At 37.5% G+C, this 21,925-nt stretch overlaps 1 protein-coding gene across 1 annotated transcript in view; it reads right to left on the reverse strand.

The window, feature by feature from the left end:
• LOC124178536 (sodium-dependent dopamine transporter) overlaps nucleotides 1–21,925 on the reverse strand; it is a 420,680-nt gene that overhangs the window by 312,613 nt on the left and 86,142 nt on the right. Inside the window, exon 4 of the mRNA XM_046561971.1 lies at nucleotides 1,928–2,062. Coding sequence (XP_046417927.1) covers nucleotides 1,928–2,062 — 135 coding nt within the window. The remainder of the gene's footprint in view (nucleotides 1–1,927; nucleotides 2,063–21,925) is intronic.

Below are 21,925 nucleotides of genomic sequence, written 5' to 3' on the forward strand. Positions count from 1 at the left end.
CTGAAATAAATAATTTTGAGGTTATTGCACCTTGAGATACAACACATAACAGTATTCTGACGAAATTACTATTTTCTTTTATAAAAATTCCCTACTATTTTCTATTATTATGACATCAGTAAACCCTCATAATACCAAGTGTTGTACTTGTGATCAATGAGTTAAAAAAGCGGTTCGGCATTCCTCAAGTTATTTTGACTCAAGAAGACATTGATGAATTTTCACTAATTTTCACCACACAGATTTTTATATGTGACGTGATTTGTGGATACTGCCGTATGTTAAAATGTAAAAAAAGAAAAATTAATCGATATGATTGTAATGAATGTGAAGACGAATTATCGGAAGAATATGTCGAAGAAGACTTGGAAAGATGTGCCTGAATTTTGGCACAGCTATCTTTATCACAGTCAAGTAGGAACGATCTATCCTATGTTGCAAATAGTGATCATGATGATGTAGAATACGTTGCAGTTTTGATCCAAAGAACCGTATCGACACATGCATATTGCTACCTTTGTAATGTTACCAGTAATAATAACTCGTCAGTTGTCCCGATGAATGTGCGGATGCAAGCTTTTATAAAGCAAGGAATTTATATTCCAAAGGAAACCGATGCTGTGCAAATCGTATAGTTAATAACCTTTTTTTACAGAAGATCTCCACCTTTCAAAAGTATTTTTAAATTCGCCTTACATTGAATCATTTGAGTTTGAAAAATTAATGGAATCCTTGGCTATAGAGTATGATTCTACGTTGTTTAATAAAATGGACGAACATCGTATTTCAGAGGGGACCATCAGACTTGCTAATAATGGATTTTGATGGGACTCAGGTATGTTTCAGAGGTATTTTCCCTAAGTACCAGGTGAATGGGAATTCATGCGCTAAGTTTTGGTTTTCGAGAAAATCGACGGTAAAATTTCACTCGCGGTATAGTATATCTATACCAGTAATTATGTTTATCCATTGAACAAGTGAGCGTGACGCAGTAAGCAAGATTCACGACCGGCACGCTGGTAGCAGGTGATCGAGTCCTGTCGGCGCGCGACTTTTTTTATTTTTTTTTTTCTATCCGTTATCTTTTTTTCTAGTTTACACAGCCTATTTTACTGAATGTTAATAACAAACATTGCATTAGAATGTTGCGGAGAAAAAAACTGCTATACGATGTACGGTTCTTGAACAGTTATAAAACTAGCTCTTTCTTTTTGTTAGAATCGAGGATCCGGCCCCTTGTCGAAGTCCCAAGTATACATATATTCATAGCATTGGGATTCATAAGATGTACATGTCATGATACTGTGTTATGCTTCACGTGCTTTTATGATAAATACCACCCAAACGATTGTTCTTCTGATGTACACTGCGATAGCGAATAATTAAAACATCTGCATGTATATACATTGTGACGTGGTATTTCGTACCCCGTCACATGGTTTAATTATCGCACTTCCCTACGTACAGAATATCGCTAAAAATAACGATAGCACGCCTGAGACATACCTTTTTTGCCTTAATAGGTACTTCTAGAATAGTGAAATGTCTTGCGACTCTGGACATTATTGCTACGTATTTAATCCCATCAAATATAAAAAAATAAGTAATACATCCAGCTAAAATCACATATTACATAGATAAGTTTCCAAATATAACTTCTCATCCTCAATTTTTCCGCATTCGTTGAAGTAAAAATATCAAGGTGTCGAAGTTTCAACAGATTTCATTCGTTCGTTCATCGGATGAACAAGATAAAAAATGACACGAGTATACGATTAGTCCGTGTAGGTAAAACTGTGACACAGCTTCGATGCATGCTTCTTCTACCAATTACTTATGTTAATATTGATTAGTAATCGAAACGCTCTTTTAAATCATTATACATGCTCAAACATATAAAAATTTCAATCAAATACTAATACTCTACCTTTAAGAAGTGGTACTAAGCGGCCCCAACAAGTAATCGCTCCTTTGCGATTGAACTGTCCCAAAGCGAGTTCCATGTAGAATAGAGGGATGCCTCCAACCACAAGCATGATGCAGTATGGAACTAAAAATGCTCCTGTAAATTTAATGAACAGTATTCAGACTTGGGGACCATTCGAGTATTAGCTAACGCTAAAACAGGGATAGGCCATTCAAAAAACCGTTACCAAACGTTATCCTACAGTAGTGGTTCTAGGCCTCAATCCCCCTAGATTTATTCTCCGCAGACTGAAATTCTTGAACAATGTCCACGCGAATGAATTCTCTCCGGAAAAAATCACCCGACTCGGAAATTTCTCCAGGCATGATTTTCTGTACTGCCAAATTTCCATGGACATTCACTTTAATATATTCATTTATTTTAAATTTCATAAGTTTATTCATGCACTAGTTGTATTTATTGATTCAAATTAATTTATTTGAATTATGTCAATTTATTTTATTTATCTTCCTGGTGATTTTAGCCAAGGAAAATCGTCGGTGGAGATTTTACAAAGGAGAGAATTTCTTCAGAGAGATTTTAGCCGAGGGAAAATTTTATCCAGGAGGATTGTGCTCGCAAAATTTAGCCTGGAAAAATATAGTCCACCGAGATATAGGCCGGATATCACAGTAGTCGAGATTCCAGCAGGCGTTAGTAACATAGGAAATTCAAAGTTTCAAAGCAAATAGTTCGACTTCTCAATAAGACCGCAAAAGCCGCCATGAGGAAGAGTTTTTCCGGGAACTTTCTCGAGTACCTCCACCATACAGGTATTTCTCGCTCACTACCCGGGAGAAAACGTCCATGTCTGACCATATATACTTGAATATGATCATATATGATTTATCTGATTCAATGATTCATATATGACCATTAGTGTGGTCGTTATTTGGAGTCAAAATTAATTTTACCCCTTCCGCCCCCCAAATCGGTTGGAAATACGTAAAAAGTAACGCTGTAATTTTTTGAGATTTTTAAAAGAACACTTAACCCTTGACCTCAGGGGTTGAAGTTTTCCATTTAAAACACATGGGGTTTTCCTGCGTTTGGAGTCACTATTTTACTGTGGGCCTTAATATGTTTGTAAAATCCTGAAATTTTCAGAAATTAGTTTGCAAGCATGCTGCTACATGGAAAAAATTTCCGAAACCCCTACCCTCAAAATGTTGTATAATATTACCATAATAATAATAATTGAAAAAAAAAAAAAATTTCCTCAATTTTTTTCTTAATTTGCTTCCTCGTTTTTTTTTTATAAATGTATTTAAAATAGAATAATTTTCTACACGAGTTACAAATTCTTAAGTATTGTCTGCTTTTTTGCGTCTGGATGATTTTTTTCAATATTCGCTTACCCATTCGCGAGCAGTCCCTGTCCTTCTCGCTCGACCACGACGCGACGCCGGAGGCATTCGTATTGTTTTTTCGCCGGTTTTTACTCACGGTGCAATCTCATTATCGGTCGGAAAATAATTCATATTCTCGCTGCTCTATAATTCACTCCATTATACAATATTTCGGTGCTATCTTAATTGATAGAGCTCTCGTATATTCAACTTTCGAAATCGCAATATCGTGAGCACGATAGCTAGCACTATTTTAAATACATTTGTAAAAAAAAAAACGAGGAAGCAAATTATTAAAAAAAAATTGAGGAAAATTTTTTTTTTTTTATTATTATTATTATGACAATGTTATACAACATTTTGAGGGTAGGGGTTTTGGAAATTTTTTCCATGTAGCAACATGCTTGTACACTAATTTCTGAAAATTTCAGGATATTACAAACATATTAAGGCCCACAGTAAAATAGTGACTCCAAACGCAGGTAAACCCCATGTTGTTTTAAATAGAAAACTTCAACCCGTGTGGTCAAGGGTTGAGCGTTCTCTTAAAAATCTTAAAAAATTACAGAATTACTTTTTACGTATTTCAAACCGATTTGGGGGGCGGAAGGGGTAAAATTAATTTTGCCCCAAATAACGACCACCCTAAATTGACCATATATGTAGAAAAATAATTTTTTTTTTGTCGATGTACAATTCATAAAAGAGCATATATGGTCATAAATGTTCAAACATGAACATGTATGGAGAAAAACAAATTGTCTTCTGTCGATGCACAATTCATATAAGATCATATATGAGTCATTCCAAGTCAAGCCGGACGGATTTGGCCAAAAATATACCTCAATGTTTCTGATTCTCTCGTAATTTTTTCTTAGGATTCTCTGAGTAGAATGAAGACGTCAAATAATTCTTTTAAATATGTATTATTCAAAAGTTGAAACGGATTGAATTTTAAAAAATAATACTTTGAAGAAATAATGCTCTCTTTTAAACATCGATATCTCCGGTTCTCTCTGTCGTACAGATTCCAGCAAACACTCATTTCAAAGTCCTTGAATCGTACTTTCATTTTGTTTATTTCAAATTTAGGGAACAATGAAAATATATTTCTTTGAAAGGCGCATGCGCCATGTCGGTAAACCCGGGGTCGCTATAGACGGTAGGGATAAGAGAGAAGAGCCATGTGTCATAGAGGCTCAAAATAAAAGACGGAATAGTAAAACGTTAAGGAAAAATCGGCAAATTAAACAAAGAACATAAATGTCGTTTCTTTGTTTTCAGGTGAGAGTTTGTTAATGAAATAATAAGATGCACAGATCCCTGAAGGAAAAAAAAGGATAAAATAAAAATTTTTGTTTTCAGAGCAACGCCACGTCTTGTTAATTTGCAAACCTAACCTCCAAAATAAATCACATTATATAAATAATTATATTATTTACTTGTAAAATAGTGAAAAAAAATACTAGCATGTTCCTTGATTCATTCTCTAAAAAACCTCTGAGTTTCAAAGTGGAGCTACGGCGGAAACTATATTTAAAAAGCGATTGTTTCATGGGCATGACCACAGGCGGGGGCACGGTAGACCTTGCTCGCGCGTGGTTATACGTACTTGAAATTCAAGTCAGGTAACAAACTGTGTGTTAGTTTTCCCTTTTATACAATTGGTTTTCAAATCCGAAATTTCGAATATATTTCCAGAAATTTTTATCACAGTTTATACTGAATTTCTCAAAAGGTTATATGCACCAGTAATCCACTAGTTTCCAGGGTATTCCGAGTAATAGAATAGTAATACCCATTGTATGAACACCCGTTTGCGCGGATCCTCAGGAATACATTTTGGACTAGAACTGAGTTCTTACCAGGCTCTTGAATATCTCCTTTTATTTATCCTTTCAGGTATTCATGACCTCCCTTGACTCGCGAAACGCCTTATATTATTTGACTATTTCAGTATTGTCTTGACACTTGCCAGAGTCACGTCGAGTTTCTGATCACGTAGCTTCAAACGACTCAAAAGTATTTTATATTTTTGGAAGTGCTTTGAAATTAAATCATTACTGATTATTATGTCACTAAAACAGATAAGTTATACCCGCTGCTTAAATCCGTTCAATTTAGCAAAGCACTCAAGAAAATCAGTGAAAATTTTGAGACGTCTACTTCCGATGATGCTACAGAAGTTGAAAATGAACAATATAACAAAGTCCGCAAATACGAAAATTTGTGACTGCTGTCGGTTGAAACTTGTAAAACTGCCTGCAATCAGTGAAATTAGTGATTATTTTACACCAACGAGTGAGGAGCCTCAACCTGGTACCAATGCGGTAATTCAATCATCAAGCGACGAGAAGAATTGTATGCCAAAGCAAAGATCTGTGGATATTTTGAAACTAAATGAGAATTCAATTGAACTGTGAACATCAAGTATCAGTGAAAGAAAATTACAGCAGAAGAAATATCCTCAAGACAAGTTAAAAAAAATTGCACAAAATATTAGGTTCAAAGGTATTTCATGTTGAAGGTGACATTAAAACGGATTCGAAAAAAAAAACCATAAACAGTGAAATAATTCAAAACTTAAAGGTAGAGTTTGACTCTACAAACGACCAGAAGAAGAAAATTCAAATTTTAACAATATTTCAAACTTTGTCATTTCTTAATGGTTATAAAAACTTCGATGTTTCGAACCAGATGATTGCCGTAGCCCAAAAAACCGCAGAAAAACACGGAATTTTATCCACCCCCAACGTAAAGACTGGTAAAAGGTCGAGCCAAGACCCTGACCTGTGTTGTAGATTTTTATACATCTGATCTCGTTAGTCGTGTGGTGGCGGGTAAAAAAATTGATATTGCCGTTGAAGAATATGATCAAAAAATACATAAACAGAACCGACTGATGCTTTCCAATTTAAAATAGACATACCGCACCTTCAAGGAAAAGTACCCTGACTTGAAGATGGGTTTTTCAAAGCTTTATGACCTAAGGCGTACTCCTTGGAGCTAGTGGGACTCATTTAGTTTGTGTATGCGCGATCCATGAAAATGTGAAACTATCGTTAGATGGTGCAAAAATGACACAACTGATAGCAAATACACCGCAGCCATTGAATAATTACGAAGATTTTTTGAAACAAATAATGTGCAACCTACCAGCAGCCGAATGTCATCTGAAGCGGTGTGTAAGGTGTCCAGGCACCGAAAACGTAGTGAAGCAGTTGAAAGAACTATTCGAGGAGGAATTGATTGATACCGAGACGTGCAGACAATTGGTATCAGTAGATAGAACAAAGCTTGAAACTATGCAAACACTTGTGGAAGATTTCTTGATAAAATTCCAATCACAAGGGAACCGCTGATGACACATGTATTTATTGCTCATTAGGAATTCGTTTTTTTTTCGGAAAAAGAAAACAAACAATTAGAACCAAGAGAATGTTTAGTGGTCCGCGATGTTGCAGAAAACGAGCGTTTGTTATACAGGACGCGATGCAAGGTGTAGACTGGAACAACGACAAAGTGACGGTACGCCCAGGGTCGCTTCCGTCACCTACTACAAAGAAGACGGTACAATTCAGCTAAAGAATTATACAGCAATTTCAGAGTGCATCAAACACGGTACCGTCGCAGTCCATGTTTTCCAACAAAAATTTGTGAAGTTTCTAAAGCGTAAAATTGATAAAGTCATTCTCTTCTCTGATGAGCTAACGCACAGTATGAAAATGACAAAAAAAATTTAACATATGTCTTCACGAAGAAGACTTTAGAGTGTTAGCGCAGAATGGAATTTCACAGCTACTCCACATGGAGAAGGGCCTTGTGATGATATTGGGGATGCCCTCAGTAGTAATACGAGGCGGGTTCTGAATACAAATCTCTAAATTTACGGCACAGCTCCCAGACGCAAACCCTTTTCTAAAACGTTTGAGGGGTGGGAGTTAGCCCCACTCTGGCTGATTATCGATAATCAGAAAAAAATCCTCCAAATTACCACGGTTTTCACCTTTGTCGGATGAATGACTTTCTATGTTACTATACTAACCCCCCAAAATATGCTGTACTTTTAACCTCATCAGATAAATATAAGATAAATTACGCTCTCCGTAACCATGCTCATCAAGCAAGATCGAGAAACTGTATTACCGAGCGCCACCCTGAACCCTCAATAGTTCAACCTCGAACCCGTGCACGTGTCAAGTTCATTGTCAGCTTAATGAAGGTTCCTTCGGTTGGGAGGTTTGCAACGATCCTGAACGAATTCTCGGAATTTAGTCTGGCAAACAATTCGTTCGACAAGTTTCGACTTCAGGTTGATAGGCCTCTATGTTCGACGGGTTTCCGCGCTACATTGAAGTCTGAAAAGTTCTGCATTCGTGAGAAAAGATCTGTATCGGCTCTGAACGAATTTAGGCTGACAAATAATTTTCGGAATCTGCATGCACGATGTAAGGAGACTGTAGTGTGTAGATGTTATGTTTACCCTTTCAATCCTTTGCTTCCGATGAGAAGCCCGTAAGACGGCAATGCCATCTAATAAATGAGATGCGTGTGTGCAAATCGGGCACAGGAAAACAAATTTGAACTCACTGGTGATGAGAGAAATTAACGACATCAGAGTCAGGGCGGCTAGGTGGTCTGGTGGAATAAGTCTCCGGTAAAGCATCTCTAGATACCAGGTTCGATTCCTGGCTCCGTCGTTAATTTTTCAAATTCACCAGTTGTTCAAATTTACATATTTTCAACAAAATTCTCTCGTAGATTAATGATTTGCACACCCGCATCTCATTTATTAGACGGCATTGCCGTCTTACGGGCTTCTCATCGGAAGCAAAGGATTGAAAGGGTAAACATAACATCTACACACTACAGTCTCCTTACATCGTGCATGCAGAGAAGAAATTCTTACTCATACATAAATCGGGCACAGGAAAACAAATTTGAACTCACTGGTGATGAGAGAAATTAACGACAACAGAGTCAAGGCGGCTAGGTGGTCTGGTGGAGTAAGTCTCCGGTAAAGCATCTCTAGATACCAGGTTCGATTCCTGGCTCCGTCGTTAATTTTTCAAATTCACCAGTTGTTCAAATTTACATATTTTCAATTTTCGGAATCGTTCGACAAGTTTTTCGATTTGACGTGGAGAGGTCTGCGTCGATCTGCGAGCAACCGACGGGTTTTGGCGCGACATTGAATTCTGGAAAGTTCTTGAGTCTGCTTTGACCCTGAACGAATGCTCGCGATCGTCTGGCAGCATTGAGTGTAACCTTGAGTTCTGGGACGTTCCGCAGACGTTTTTCCATAGATTACGAAGTTTCTAGAAGTCATAAGTCTAAAGACTAAGCATTCATTATAAATCTAAAGAATTATAATGAGCGAATGCTGGTAGAAATACGGCTATAAAAGTAAAAAATTTCACATCAGAACGCTCGTCTCAGATCTTCGCTGACGGAGAGAACATCGAAACAAACGGAGCTACGAAAGTGAAATGATATATTCATAAAAAATATAAAAGACTTGAAAATAATTGTGCATCAAAAATCTCAGCTCAACGAAGTGATGAAAAAGTTGGAACGTTTGAATTTGATTAGAGAATAAAAACAAAAAAAAAAGGAATGGATTTGACAAAACTGAACAAAATTGGCAAACTGGAGCAATTTCTACCCACGTCGAAGCTGTCAGACTTGCAGATCTTAAGAAATTATCGAGTCACAAGTATCAGGAGAGTGCAGGCACTGTTCGGACAACGGCTGGCTATCGATGTGGATGGTACGTGCATGCGACATCCTTCTGGCACGGATGGCGAAACTGCTTTGCGACGATGACATCCTATTCCGGAACATGGTGCAGGCTTCTGAGAAGGATCGGCTGTTAATGAAATATCTAGGCGGCCTACACGATCAACTAGAATTTGCCGACACATAGACTCTCGAATAAGTTTCATAAAAAAAAATATAACAGTCATCTTTGTCCTGAGTATGTAAGAATCAATTTTAATTAAACTTTAAAAAATTATGGAAATGATGTAAATGTTCAAAACATATTTATTCTTATGAAAGAAATTTTCTTATTTTTATTTAACGTTATTATAAGAATCCTTTTGATTTGTTCAGGTTGTCCATGAGTCCATTAGAGTGATCTAAAACAAAACCAGCAAGTAAATATGGTTTTAGTAATATAATAAACCTCAAATCACGTAAGTTTTATAGTTTTCTTACTGCAAAACGAATGAAATGAAAAACAGTGTTTTTTTTTTTTTTTATTTGTCAACATATTACTTCACCTTACTGGTATATGCTGGATACTTTGTAGAACCACTATTTCTCATCCTGCTTCTTCTGTAGGTGAACTAGTGGGTACACCCGCTTGATGGATAAAAATTTCTATTCCCTGAGTTCCATAAGCCGCGATAGCCATGTTGACGGAACTCCTTAAAAAGTCGAGGGGAAAATTAATCGGCCACTCTCACGGCACGTGAATTAACGGAGTTATGCTTACGTACTCCATATTCTAGAAAAAAAACTTGAGAAAAAATTTCAACACATGTCTGAAGTATTGATTGTTTATCACAGAATACGAAGAAAAAAAATATGATTAAAACACACATTTCTAAAGTCTTGATTGTCTATAACAAAACCTAGAAAAAAAATGGTGATATTCTGGTACAACTTACCGGTATACATGGTGGTGAAATTTTTTTTTTTTTATAAACCAAACAAAAAATACGCACACGTTAAATTATTTTTATTCACTGTAAAAATCCCAAGTTGTTGCACAATAAACGTAAAAACTGAGTAACTGCACTGATTTCGATCACACACCTTAGCTCGTCGCCGATTCGACTGTAAATGATTTCATCAGGCGTATGTGGCATCACTGTTCGTACAGCATCTTCATGTATTTAGGTTCACAATTAAACCTATATAATATCTCGAAGTGGTTGGTACTTGTTGGTTACGTTTGCATAATACCTCTGTCTCACTCCGTCCTACTGCACTAGTGCGTAGATCTCGAAATTTCAACGACATGAATCTGGCACCGTAGGAAAAGTGAAAACATCCCCATCTACTATACTACTATACTTCCGTGTATCACTCTTGCAAACCTTCTTCATCAAGTTCCAAGAACTGCCTTGCTATCTCACACATAAACGCTACAGGTTCATTCTAGGAATATTTTGAAATTTTCTTTAAAGAATATTGCAAACAGTTATCGGCGAATTCTCGACAATGTATGTGAGTCATGACTTTGTTCCGTTGAAGAGACCGTACCAACGTAGAACAGTTATTATGAAACAAGTGTGTGACCGAAAGAAAAAAAAACAAACGTGGAATCCAAAAAGTGTTTGAAATTAATAAAAAGATATTAACTGAGAAATCATCACCAGCAGAAATTCAAACCTGGATTCGATTTGGAACCCAAAATACTAAGCTTTTGAATAAAATTTTACGAAACAACGCCTTAACGATTGGGTAGAAGACACAAGTTTTGACTACAATTGGAATCTTGAAATCACTGACAGCTATGTTTCTACAATTTCAAAGAGTGAATGGCGGATTACAAAACCAACGGAGAAGTGATCAAGTACGGTGAGAAGATTTGGAGACAGCTGTTAAGCGCCGAATTAAAATAGGAGCCGTTATCAATTTACGTTATAAGGATTTCAGCAGGTTTTTGGAAGATGCAAAACACCTGGCCGTAATGAGACCGAAGAAAATGCTGCGAAAAGCGGGAAGTTTAAAATCAACTGCGTCTTTCCCTGTGAATTCAGTATAACAAAAAAACTCTAAAATTATAGAAGAACCGAAATTTTTCAATACTAAAAATCAAGTTATCCTCCACTGTGTCAGACTTATTTTTCCATACATTGCACGATTGCCAGAAACCTAATTTTACTATTGTGTCAATGACTTTATTGGAATATATTGCAATGAGCGTAGTGATACCAAATAGCGAAGATAAGCCTCTTTTTTTTCACGTTCCCTTCCCGGACATAGTCAATTCCGCTGGAGGATTACTTCGCTTAGCGTTTCCTTCGTTCTTTTCCTCGGCTGCTTTTTTGTTATGATGTCATAGACGCCTTGACTCGCGTTATAAATATATTCCAAATCTGCGTAATACGTACTTTGACGAAGACCGTGACAAATATCCATTATGCCACAAAATAGAATAATTCCTTTCATATCAATGCCTAAGAGTCTCATGGCAAAAACTATTCGACCGTTTATTTCAAAAGCCCTATCAATCAGAGGACATGACTTTATATAATTTACACCACAATTGCACTTCACCGCTATCTTGAAGCCCCATCTACGAGAACTTGCTTCACTAAAAGTTATACAGGGTGTCAATAAAGTAACAGGACGGCTGAATATTTCCGCAGGTTAGACAATTTCCCAAAATGTTAAGGTCGTTCTGGAAGTAACTTTTCCCAAGGAATTCAATGGTGGCCTTCATTTTTACCTTGGTGATGTCCTTCAAGGTTATTTCAAGGTCTTGCAAGAAATCTTGCAAATTATAAGAAAGTATTAAAAAAAATCTAATTTTTGAAGTTTCTAGACGGTATTGACCCCCCTTAACCGATTTTTTTCTATCAGATGTCCCTGACATTACAATTTTTTCACTGTTAAGGTGCAGGCTCAGACATGCTCTCTATCAATTTTTTGATTCTATGATGGAAGGTAGTACATAGCGTAGAGCACCTCCATCACCCCCAAATTCTCACGATCCATCCATATATAATATAAGGTCAAAACATCCATTGTAGACTCATCAGTCTTATAAAATACGTAAAAAAGTTAGAAGTTCTGAATCTATCAACGACGTTAACGTTGAAGTCATGGCTGCTGAAGCATACTCCAAACTCTTCAAGTAGATGGAGACCACGCACAATTTGCTGAACGACCTGCCTTCAGAACAGGAGAATCACAATGTCTTCAATCAATGGATCAGCATTGGAATGAGAAATATCCAATTTCTACGTGATATTTCCCTGCACCCTGAAATGAGCGTGGGTGCAGCAGCAGCAGCAGCATGCTGTGATGACAGGCGGCAATATCGGTAGTCCTGCGGTTACAGTGTGCTTTTGCTGATCGGATTCGTACCGGCATTGTCACAAAACTGCATCATAAAAATTTGGAGACCTTTCTAGACGATGCGCAGCAGGTGATCGTCCAGAGATTGAGGTTGGTGCAGCGCGATGATGGGAATGTAAAGGTTAACATCTTACTGGTGTGCAAATTTGAAAACGTGAAGCATGATGAGATCACCACGGAAGTTAAAAGCTTCAATACATCCAACGCGGTGATCCTCCCCTCGAGCGGTATAGACGGTTGGCTTACGCGCATACGGAACGATCTGCTTGTGAAGTTCGACAATTTTGAACAACGTGATTCTGGTTGAAGCATGTTCATGATCCTCAATATCGTTGTAAACATTAGCGGTTACCAGCCTCTTGCTGCAAGACTTTCAACATTCGTCACGCTAGCCAAGAACCTTCAGCGCAAGAGGGCTGTGGTCAACGTGAAAAACGAAGATGCCTTCTTTGGCCTGCCGCTGCTACTGTCCACTCTGTGAAAATCAACGCTAGCTGGATGGGAAGTTATCCTGGGTATATTTCCGAATTTGACTGCACATGTATCAAATTCCCAGCTATTCTGCATGATGTCGAAAACCTTGATAAATTGAATAATTTGCAAGTCAATGTGTACGGAATAGAATCTGAAACTTTTTCACGTCATGCAAGTCAGAAAAAAGCGTCATCGTGCCGATTTTTTTGAGCAAAAATTTGCGTAGTGCAAACGTTGACACGATTCATCTTCTAATGCTTGAAAGTAATGATTGTCTTAAACATGATATAACCCTCTAGGTCAAACCAAGATTCCACTTTGCTTGTACTAAAGATCTTTCACAACAAGTGAGTAAACAATTGTCTAATCATAATGGCAAACAGTTTTTATGCGACATATATTTGTGTCACTCCGCCATAAAACCCTCATACGACCACTATCAGCAAAACTGTAGTCTGATGAATAAAGTGCAAATGGAATTTCCAGACTCTAAGGATTTAGCGTTTCAAATGCACACCTTGTACCGCAAAACTCACGAATTTCAAAAGCATATCCCGCACAGTGTAGCATACTATGTACTGTAACGCTAAATTCTGTTACCCTCTGATGAGGACTTAGCGTTGACACTTTAGCGCGATTCTCCACTTATTCTGAACACTAAACTATAACAAAATCAAATACGTTGGGCGCCAGACGCGGTAGCGTCGCATTTTCATACAATAATACGAATCAAGAAAAATAATACGAAATCATACGAAAAATAACTAGAGAACCCGTTGTATGGCTGGCTAGGCTCAAGTACTCACACGAACTGGTAGAGTGGCGGTATTCAAGGCAGCTAACGATAATTAAAGAATTAATGAAAGTAAAGAAATAAAAAATAAACCCAAATCAGAAAAAATGAACAGGTCAATCAGTCATATATTGACGAGTAGGCTACAGGTTAAGATAGGTATATTAAATTGCATCGGTAGTGGGAGTTCATAAAACAGGCAATAGTTGTTCACAGAAATTTCGGTAGAATAGAATTAAACGGTATCTTTGAAACGAGAGACGATAATTCACAGCGAAAAATGAGCGTAGGTCAGAAGAATCGATATAATGCAAGAATTTACCTAAAACTGCACGTCACTGGGCGACGTGATCTTACCCAAGTTGCAAATGACTCTACGCGAAGTATTATTCTGTTAATTAAAAATGAGAGTGAGAACTTTATTGCAGTCCGTAAAAAACAAAATAACGATAGCTTGGGAGATAATAACGGAAGAATAAGACCAATGGTAAGATTCTATGGTAAGATTCTAACTAGTATGAAAGATTGACATTCATTATTAATTTACAAAAATTGGTAGCGTAGACGATAGACTAGAGTTAAGAATTATGCGAAGAAATCTTAAAACATAACTCCTGAGAGAATACAAAATACAAAATGATGTGAGAGTGAGAAATTCGGAGAGTTCGCAGAATAAAGAAATACACTAAATACACCTCAGTATAATAAAATCAAAAATACTACGCAGAACTTAAATTAACAAGGAAATACGATACTGTGGTAACATAGAGAAAAGAATACAAAGCAAAAATAATATAGGATTGCCAATAGCAATAGAAAAAGGTGCAGTAATATTTGCAGGCTAATTCTACGCTCGGTTATACTCCAAAGAACTCGATATACGATACAATAGGCAGGATATAAATAAAATATAATAAGCAATACCGAGAACAAAATATAATAAGTACAACTATCATAGAAAATTAAGAAACGGAACATAAATCCAATAGGGCTCAAAATACGATAGAAACTACAGAAGCGGACTAATAGAAATTCATAAATAATATAATCAAAGAAAATTCATGAATACGAAAGAAATGATTAATCGGAAGTTACGAGGTCGCTCAGACACGAAATTTATTAATTACTGAAGTCATGCAGTCACACGGCGGCTTACCGCCACTCTAAGCCGTGGACCATAATTCACACAAAATCGGCATCACACGATGCAACCAATAAAAGATAAATACAATAAGAAAGAAGATAGAAATTATGAGCAAGTTCGTAACGATACAATACAAAGGCAGAAGCCTTACCTTAATGGTAATCTCAGGCACACAACACTGAGTTTATTTTAAATGAAACTCAAAGAAATAGCGAGAGATAACGAGAAGGACGGAAGGTAATTTACGGAAAAAGGATGAAGCTAACGGTAGTGCAACGATAGAGCGTGGTGAATAGACGGCAGATCAAGTAATGATAGAACAAAAAGGAAAGGGTTCAGTAGCTCAAAACGGAAGAATAAGGAATGTCGTAGCTGTCGCCTAGCGGGTCAAGCATAGAATAGACGGAGGTCGGAGTTCGGCTCGCCGATCTCGCCGTTGTCGTGAGGTGATTCTTCTTCCCTTTTATTGGTCTTTTGACCCCCAACATAATTAGGCCATCCCCCTGTAGCGAATATCGGTTACGGCATGGTCATGCGTTGTTGAAGATTACCACTACATGTTGCGAAATGTGCTGCTCGTGATTTCGTCGTTGACAGCAGCTCGTACGATTTATTAGCTGCTTCAGTTTACGGTCCAGTTTACCTATTATTAGGGAGTCTTTTGACAGAGGCATATGCAGGGTGCCTCTCGGTTAAAGTTACCGAGTGGAAAGTGACGGTCTCATTGTCCGCTTCCACCGGCTTCGTCGTATAGGCAGTGGCCGGCTGCCTACGATATATCGACGAGATGATGCAGTCACACGACGGCGGAATTCAACTGTAAGCCGTGGACCACGACTCACATGATTGTAGTCCATTCTGATAGGAAGGCTGCGCCGATCCTCAGAACGAGGGCTTTATCAAATTGGACGTAGTGGTTTGGGGTCGGTCCGGCACCAGGCCGGTAAGTCGGAAGATGGCAGGCTACGGTCTGCCCTGTATGCTATCCTTACGACATCCGAAAAAGTGGGCGGCTGGTTTCTCCTTGAGAAGTGGTGCCCTCGGCTGTCGGAAAGACTTTACATCCCCGTTCACCGGCAGTCGAGGCGACACGAGAGATTCGGATGGGTGCTACCCCGGGTGTTTAGAAGTGCACCAAGGTAGCCAGTGTGATCTTATTGGACTGTCGGTAGGCGAAGTCATTGAGAGCTGGAAACGGTAGTTATCGGTAGCTGTTGATCCCTCGGTGGTCGGGATCGTCGTGGTCCAAGTGTCTTGTTAGCGTGTGCCGGAGCGCGAAATACAGAATTCACAAAGAACGAATTAGTTAAAAGTAGTGATTGCCTATTTTGTATCGAGTTCGGTTGGAGTACCCCGCTAGGGACGCGTTTTCTAGAGATTTCCTCCAGTTGTGTGCCCTTGTGGCGGGCGGCTCTAAAACGCTACGTTACAGTACATTGTATGTACGATGAAACTTTATCGGAGTTTCACAGTAAACGCAACGCTGATTGTATAGATTGGTTGATGCAGTAGGTTAAAGATTTATCAGTTCAAGTGGAGTCGCACATCAAAAATATAATGCCGATGGAGTCTCTTACCCAAGTGCAACGCAATCGCCCCATGCGCGCAAAAAATTACTATATCTACGAAAAGCTGTTGACCCCTAAGGAGAAAAAGTGTCACGATCACTGTCACTTCACGGGTAAATATCGCGGTCCTGCTGGTAATCAGTGTAATTTAAATTTCTAAGAGGCGCATATAATTCAAATAACTCTGTACAGTTATTCTGGTTACGATTCGCACTTTTTAATAAAATCCTTCGCTTCAATTTTTCCAGGTGAAATTACATTGCTACCCATAAATAAGAAAAAATATATATCCTTCACGAAGCGAGTCGATGGAACGATGATGTGCTTGAGATTTACCGATTTGTTCCAATGTATGGCCAGCAGTATCGATAAACTTTCGTCATATTTGGACGATGCGGATAAACACGTAGTGCGTAAATTTTAAACTAATACCATACAGTTCAGTTTAATCACCCGCAAGGACGTTTTTCCCTAGAAATACGTCGATTGTTGGAGGAAACTCGATGAAACACAAATACCGGCAAATATGCATTTCTACTTGCACCTCTGCAATTCAAATATTACAGACGCCGATTATGAGCATGTTAAAAATGTTTGGAGCGAATTTCATTTAGAATCATTGAGGAAGTATTCTGATTTATCATCCGGGCTGGTTGCTCTGAAACATATGATCTGGATCCGTTACAGTATCGGACGGCGTCGAGGCTTGCTTTTGACGCGATGCTTAAACACACACACGAGATCGAATTAACAACTTTCAGACAATCCTGAAATAGTCTCATTTATTGAAAGAAGCAATTAAGGCGGTGTGGCGCAATGCTCTTATCAACACGCTCGAGCCAATGACAGATTTATGGGGGAAGATTTTGATCCGAGTAACGAGGAATCATATCTTATGTATTTCTATGTAAACAATCTATACGGTGCGGCTATAAGCGCACATTTACCGATCGATTCGTTCGAGTGGGAACATAATCGCATCAAAATTTACACCTCATCGGTCGTTATATCCTGGAGGTGAATTTGGACTATCCGGTAGAGCTTCATGAGGATCGTGAAGATTTACCCCTTTGTCCAGAATATTTTACACCTTCAGGTGGGAAAAGCATTAAACTCACCACGATCCTTTATCCCAGAACAAAATATATATTGCACTATAGAAATTTGAAGCGATGTTTAAGTTTAGGATTAAAATTAACGACAGTGCATAGTTTTGAAGTTCGCGCCATCTTCATAGCTCGAGCCTGGCGTCACTCTCAACATGGGCATGCGCGAGCAGTCCAGAAATGAATTTGAGAAAAACTTATAAACTCATGAATAACGCTGTGTTTGGTAAGATTATGGAGAATGTGCGAAATCACAAAGATGTTGAATTAATCACAAAACGGGAAGGTGAAGGTGGTGCGAGAACGCTTATTACTGATTTTCGTCAGAGAATTCCGATGATGAAGATGATATTTTATTGAGAATATGTAAATTTGAACAACTGGTGAATTTGAAAAATTAACGACGGAGCCAGGAATCGAACCTGGAATCTAGCGATGCTTTACCGGAGACTTACTCCACTAGACCACCTAGCCGCCCTGACTCTGTTGTCATTAATTTCTCTCATAACCAGTGAGTTCAAATTTGTTTTCATGTGCCCGATTTGTATGAGTAAGAATTTCTTCTCTGCATGCACGATGTAAGGAGACTGTAGTGTGTAGATGTTTATGTTTACCCTTTTCAATCCTTTGCTTCCGATGATTGCCGTCTTACGGGCTTCTCATCGGAAGCAAAGGATTGAAAAGGGTAAACATAAACATCTACACACTACAGTCTCCTTACATCGTGCATGCAGAGAAGAAATTCTTACTCATGATATTTTATTATTGCGGAATATCGCCAATCGAAGAAGCAAAGTTCCGCGCGTCCAAAATTACATCACTGACGTTGTTGACCACTATAACGATAAACAAGTACGTACTTCAGCCAAACTTTCACAACTTCACAATATTAGACACAGATATGGTCATTGTAGAAATGAATCGTGTCAATGTTTACTTCGGTAAACCTATATACATTGGCGCCGTAATCCTAGATATCTTCAGAATTCTTCTGTAGGATTTTCATTATATTATTGTCAAACCTAACTTTTCGAACAGGCCAAATTGATATACACCGATACGCACAGTCTTATTTTCTCATTCAATATACCTAATATCTATGCTATTGTGGAACGTGATGTTGATACAATGTTTGACACTTCTGACTACCCTTTCACCAATGTGTACGGTATTCCACTCCAAAACAATCAATGTCTAGGTCTGATCAAGGACGAGAACAACAGAAAAATTATGACCGAGTTTATCAGTTTACGAGCGCAACTGTAAACATTTACCATCATGGGGGAAAACATGTCAATGGCATCGAAGTGAGCAAACGAGCCAAGGATGTTAAAAGTTCGACGTTGAACGCCATCACGGCCTACAAAAAGTTAGCCCAACCACAATGTCTATTACATAGCAAAAAACACCAAGTTAGCACCATCGTATAGAAAAAATTGGCACTAAGTTGGCAAGATGACAAGTGGCAATTGATACCTGGACCTAATCGTAGGATGATCTGTATACATCGAACCGTTGTAAATATTCACGTGTTACGTCCGGCGTATCGCCACACGTATCCCTCATCTTGTCACTCTGCCACGATCCTTACAGTAACCTTATCGTCTCATTCCTGTCCTCTTATTTCCATTCTGGCTTACACCATTCGCTTTTTGCCGGTTATGCTAATTCTATTCCCCACCAATCTGAATTTGCGCACCTTCGTCTACTCCTGCTCTTTACCTCAGTAGCAGTCCTATTCCAACATCCGTATAATTAACTTTAACTCTAACTTCCAGTTAAACCTTAGTTCCAGTACAAATAATCATTTCACCTATTCTTAATCGAAATCACCTAGTTACGCAATTACACATTACTCAGTTCTAATAAAGCCTTTATACAACTCAAAAGGTACACCTTCTCCATCTCATTACAAGTCTTTCCATCATTTCCGGATTGAGAACAGCGACGAGAGAGAACCCGAATTAGCCAAATAACATCTTGGGTGGGTATAGAGGCGATTCGATAACCGCTCATCGATTCAAGTCTCCTCAAATCCATAAGACACGTTTGAAATGAAAAAGATTTGAAAAACGAAAAAAGCTTTCAGAAATTGAAAAAAGTTTTCCAGAAAATAAAATCTGAGTTAATCGTATGGAAAAATTGTGTCTTATTATCATTATTAATATTATCATTTTTATAATAATTAACATGTCACATGTGTAAACAAGGGGGAATAATTCGACAGTTGCGTAGAATAAACGGCTATCTCGAGTCAGGCGTGAAAAACCGGCTATCTCGAGTTCGACTTCAAAAACTGGCTATTTCGAGATTCGCTTGGAAAACCGGGTATCGAATCAAATCGAATTTCCAGGTTCGCTAACAAACATGGTTCGGAGAATATTTTTCACAGATTGATAAAACCATCCATAATTCTATGTATCTCTGATTTGCAGAGCTTCCTGAGAAAAAAAATCCAGAAAAGGAAGTCCATGGCTTACTCAGGTCTTTGAGCTTTGAGCAAAGTCTTTCGAAAATTTCTGATTCACTGTAAAAGACAGGAAAGAAGAACTATACCGAAGGTATTTAAAAATAATTCAGTCACCCACTGCTTCTAAATCAATGTTAATTTCAGATACTTTGTTGATATTGTCCGCCTTTAAAGGACTTAGCACCGACCTTAATGAAAATATCAATGCCATCAATAACTTGTGTGCAAAAATTAATAACGGTAAAGCTACTGTTGACACCAGCTACAAACCAAAAGTATTCTCAGGGACTGATTTTGAATTGCCTTTCAAAACGCTTGAAGATTTAAAAAATTTTGACAATAAACTGAAGGATCCCGAGTATCGGCAGCACTGTGTGAATTTTATTGAAAATTCTCATTGATAAAAAGATGTACTGTAATATATTTTAAGCCTCTTGCACAGTAGTTGTTATATAATAGTAAATTTTCTTGATAATTAAAAAAAAAAATTAAAATTATTACTGCTTTACAATACGCGTTTATTTTTCCAGGCTGCTTCGTTACTATTCTACATCGATCGTGAAAATCACGTCACAAAGAGTCTAACAACAATATTAAAAAAATTTATTGGTCGAAACATCTGCATGCATTTTACAGCTGTTAAACAGATGGGGACGAAAGAGGTTTTTAAAGATACCAAATTTTCTAATGCGATGTTTGGTATGTTCACAAAATATATCTTTAGGAGCCACTTTCTAGCACAATTCACACTTCAAAACATAGCTATCTAAAAAATTTGATCGTATTCTCTTCAGACGTTATTACGGATTAGTATACGGACAATCAAGGAAAGCAGATTTCGGAAAAATATTTTTTTTATTGCTTGGGTCAAGCAATTGCGAATTCTAAAGACTGGGATGGAGCTCGAATAGAAAGAGCGAAAAAAGAAAAAGCTAAGAGGGAGGAAAAGATCCGAGAAGGAATGGCCCATGAGTGATATAGACATACAAGTTCATGAGAAATGATGAACATGGGGCAAGGCTGATTTAATATAATAGTTATTATAATAGTTGATATTTTTCTAGTCCTTTATATTTAGTCATATTAGTTTTCGATCTCGGTTAGTCGTATAATAATTTTTGGGGGGATTTGGTTCTCATTCGGGTTATTTTTGAATGTCTTCACGCTTACCGCCAAAAAGTAATCATGTTGTATGGAAAAAAATCAGGTTAAATCCAAAACATGTTCAGATGACTAAGACACCCCACCAAGCAGTAAAATTTGTATATGGAAGAATGCATGCATTTGAATTTTTTTTAACTAACTGTTTATTACTTTGAAACTATATATAATCGCAAAATTTCTTGTCGCTATTTTTCAAGAAGTTTAATCCTCTCTCAAAAAGATCTTGTGTAGAATTTTGTAAATCGAATATTCATCACGGAGAAAATGATCGCTGATAACGTAATAAATATTAGATTTACGAAAGGTTTACTATAAAATAGCCGGATGAAATTTTTTTTCTAATATATAGTTTCAAAGTAATAAACCGTTTTCTGGAAAAATTTCAAATTAATAAATCTTTTCACACAAAAATTCGACTGCTTGGTGGGGCGTGTTAAACTTATCGCAAATTTTTTTGGATTTAGCTTGATTTTTTTATACATAACATGGTTACTTTTTGGGGGTGAGCGTCACATGATCCAAATAAGAACCAGCCTCATACTTACGAACCTTATTATTTCTTTTGATTTTTAGTTTATGAAAGATTTTAAAAACAATATATTTTCATATTAAAAAAACAAGTGATACTTGTTAATTTTCTATATATATTGTAATAATATTGATATTGTTAAGTAATAAATAACTCCAGTTTCTGAAAATGGAATATTTTAATTGCGTGTATGTATATCCAAAACACCCAGATTTGCAGAATATAGGCAGTTCGGGCACGGTTTTGGCAGAAATTATGGCGCGAGT

Source organism: Neodiprion fabricii, chromosome 3 (assembly GCF_021155785.1).
Source record: "Neodiprion fabricii isolate iyNeoFabr1 chromosome 3, iyNeoFabr1.1, whole genome shotgun sequence".
NCBI classification, from domain to species: Eukaryota; Metazoa; Arthropoda; class Insecta; order Hymenoptera; family Diprionidae; genus Neodiprion; species Neodiprion fabricii.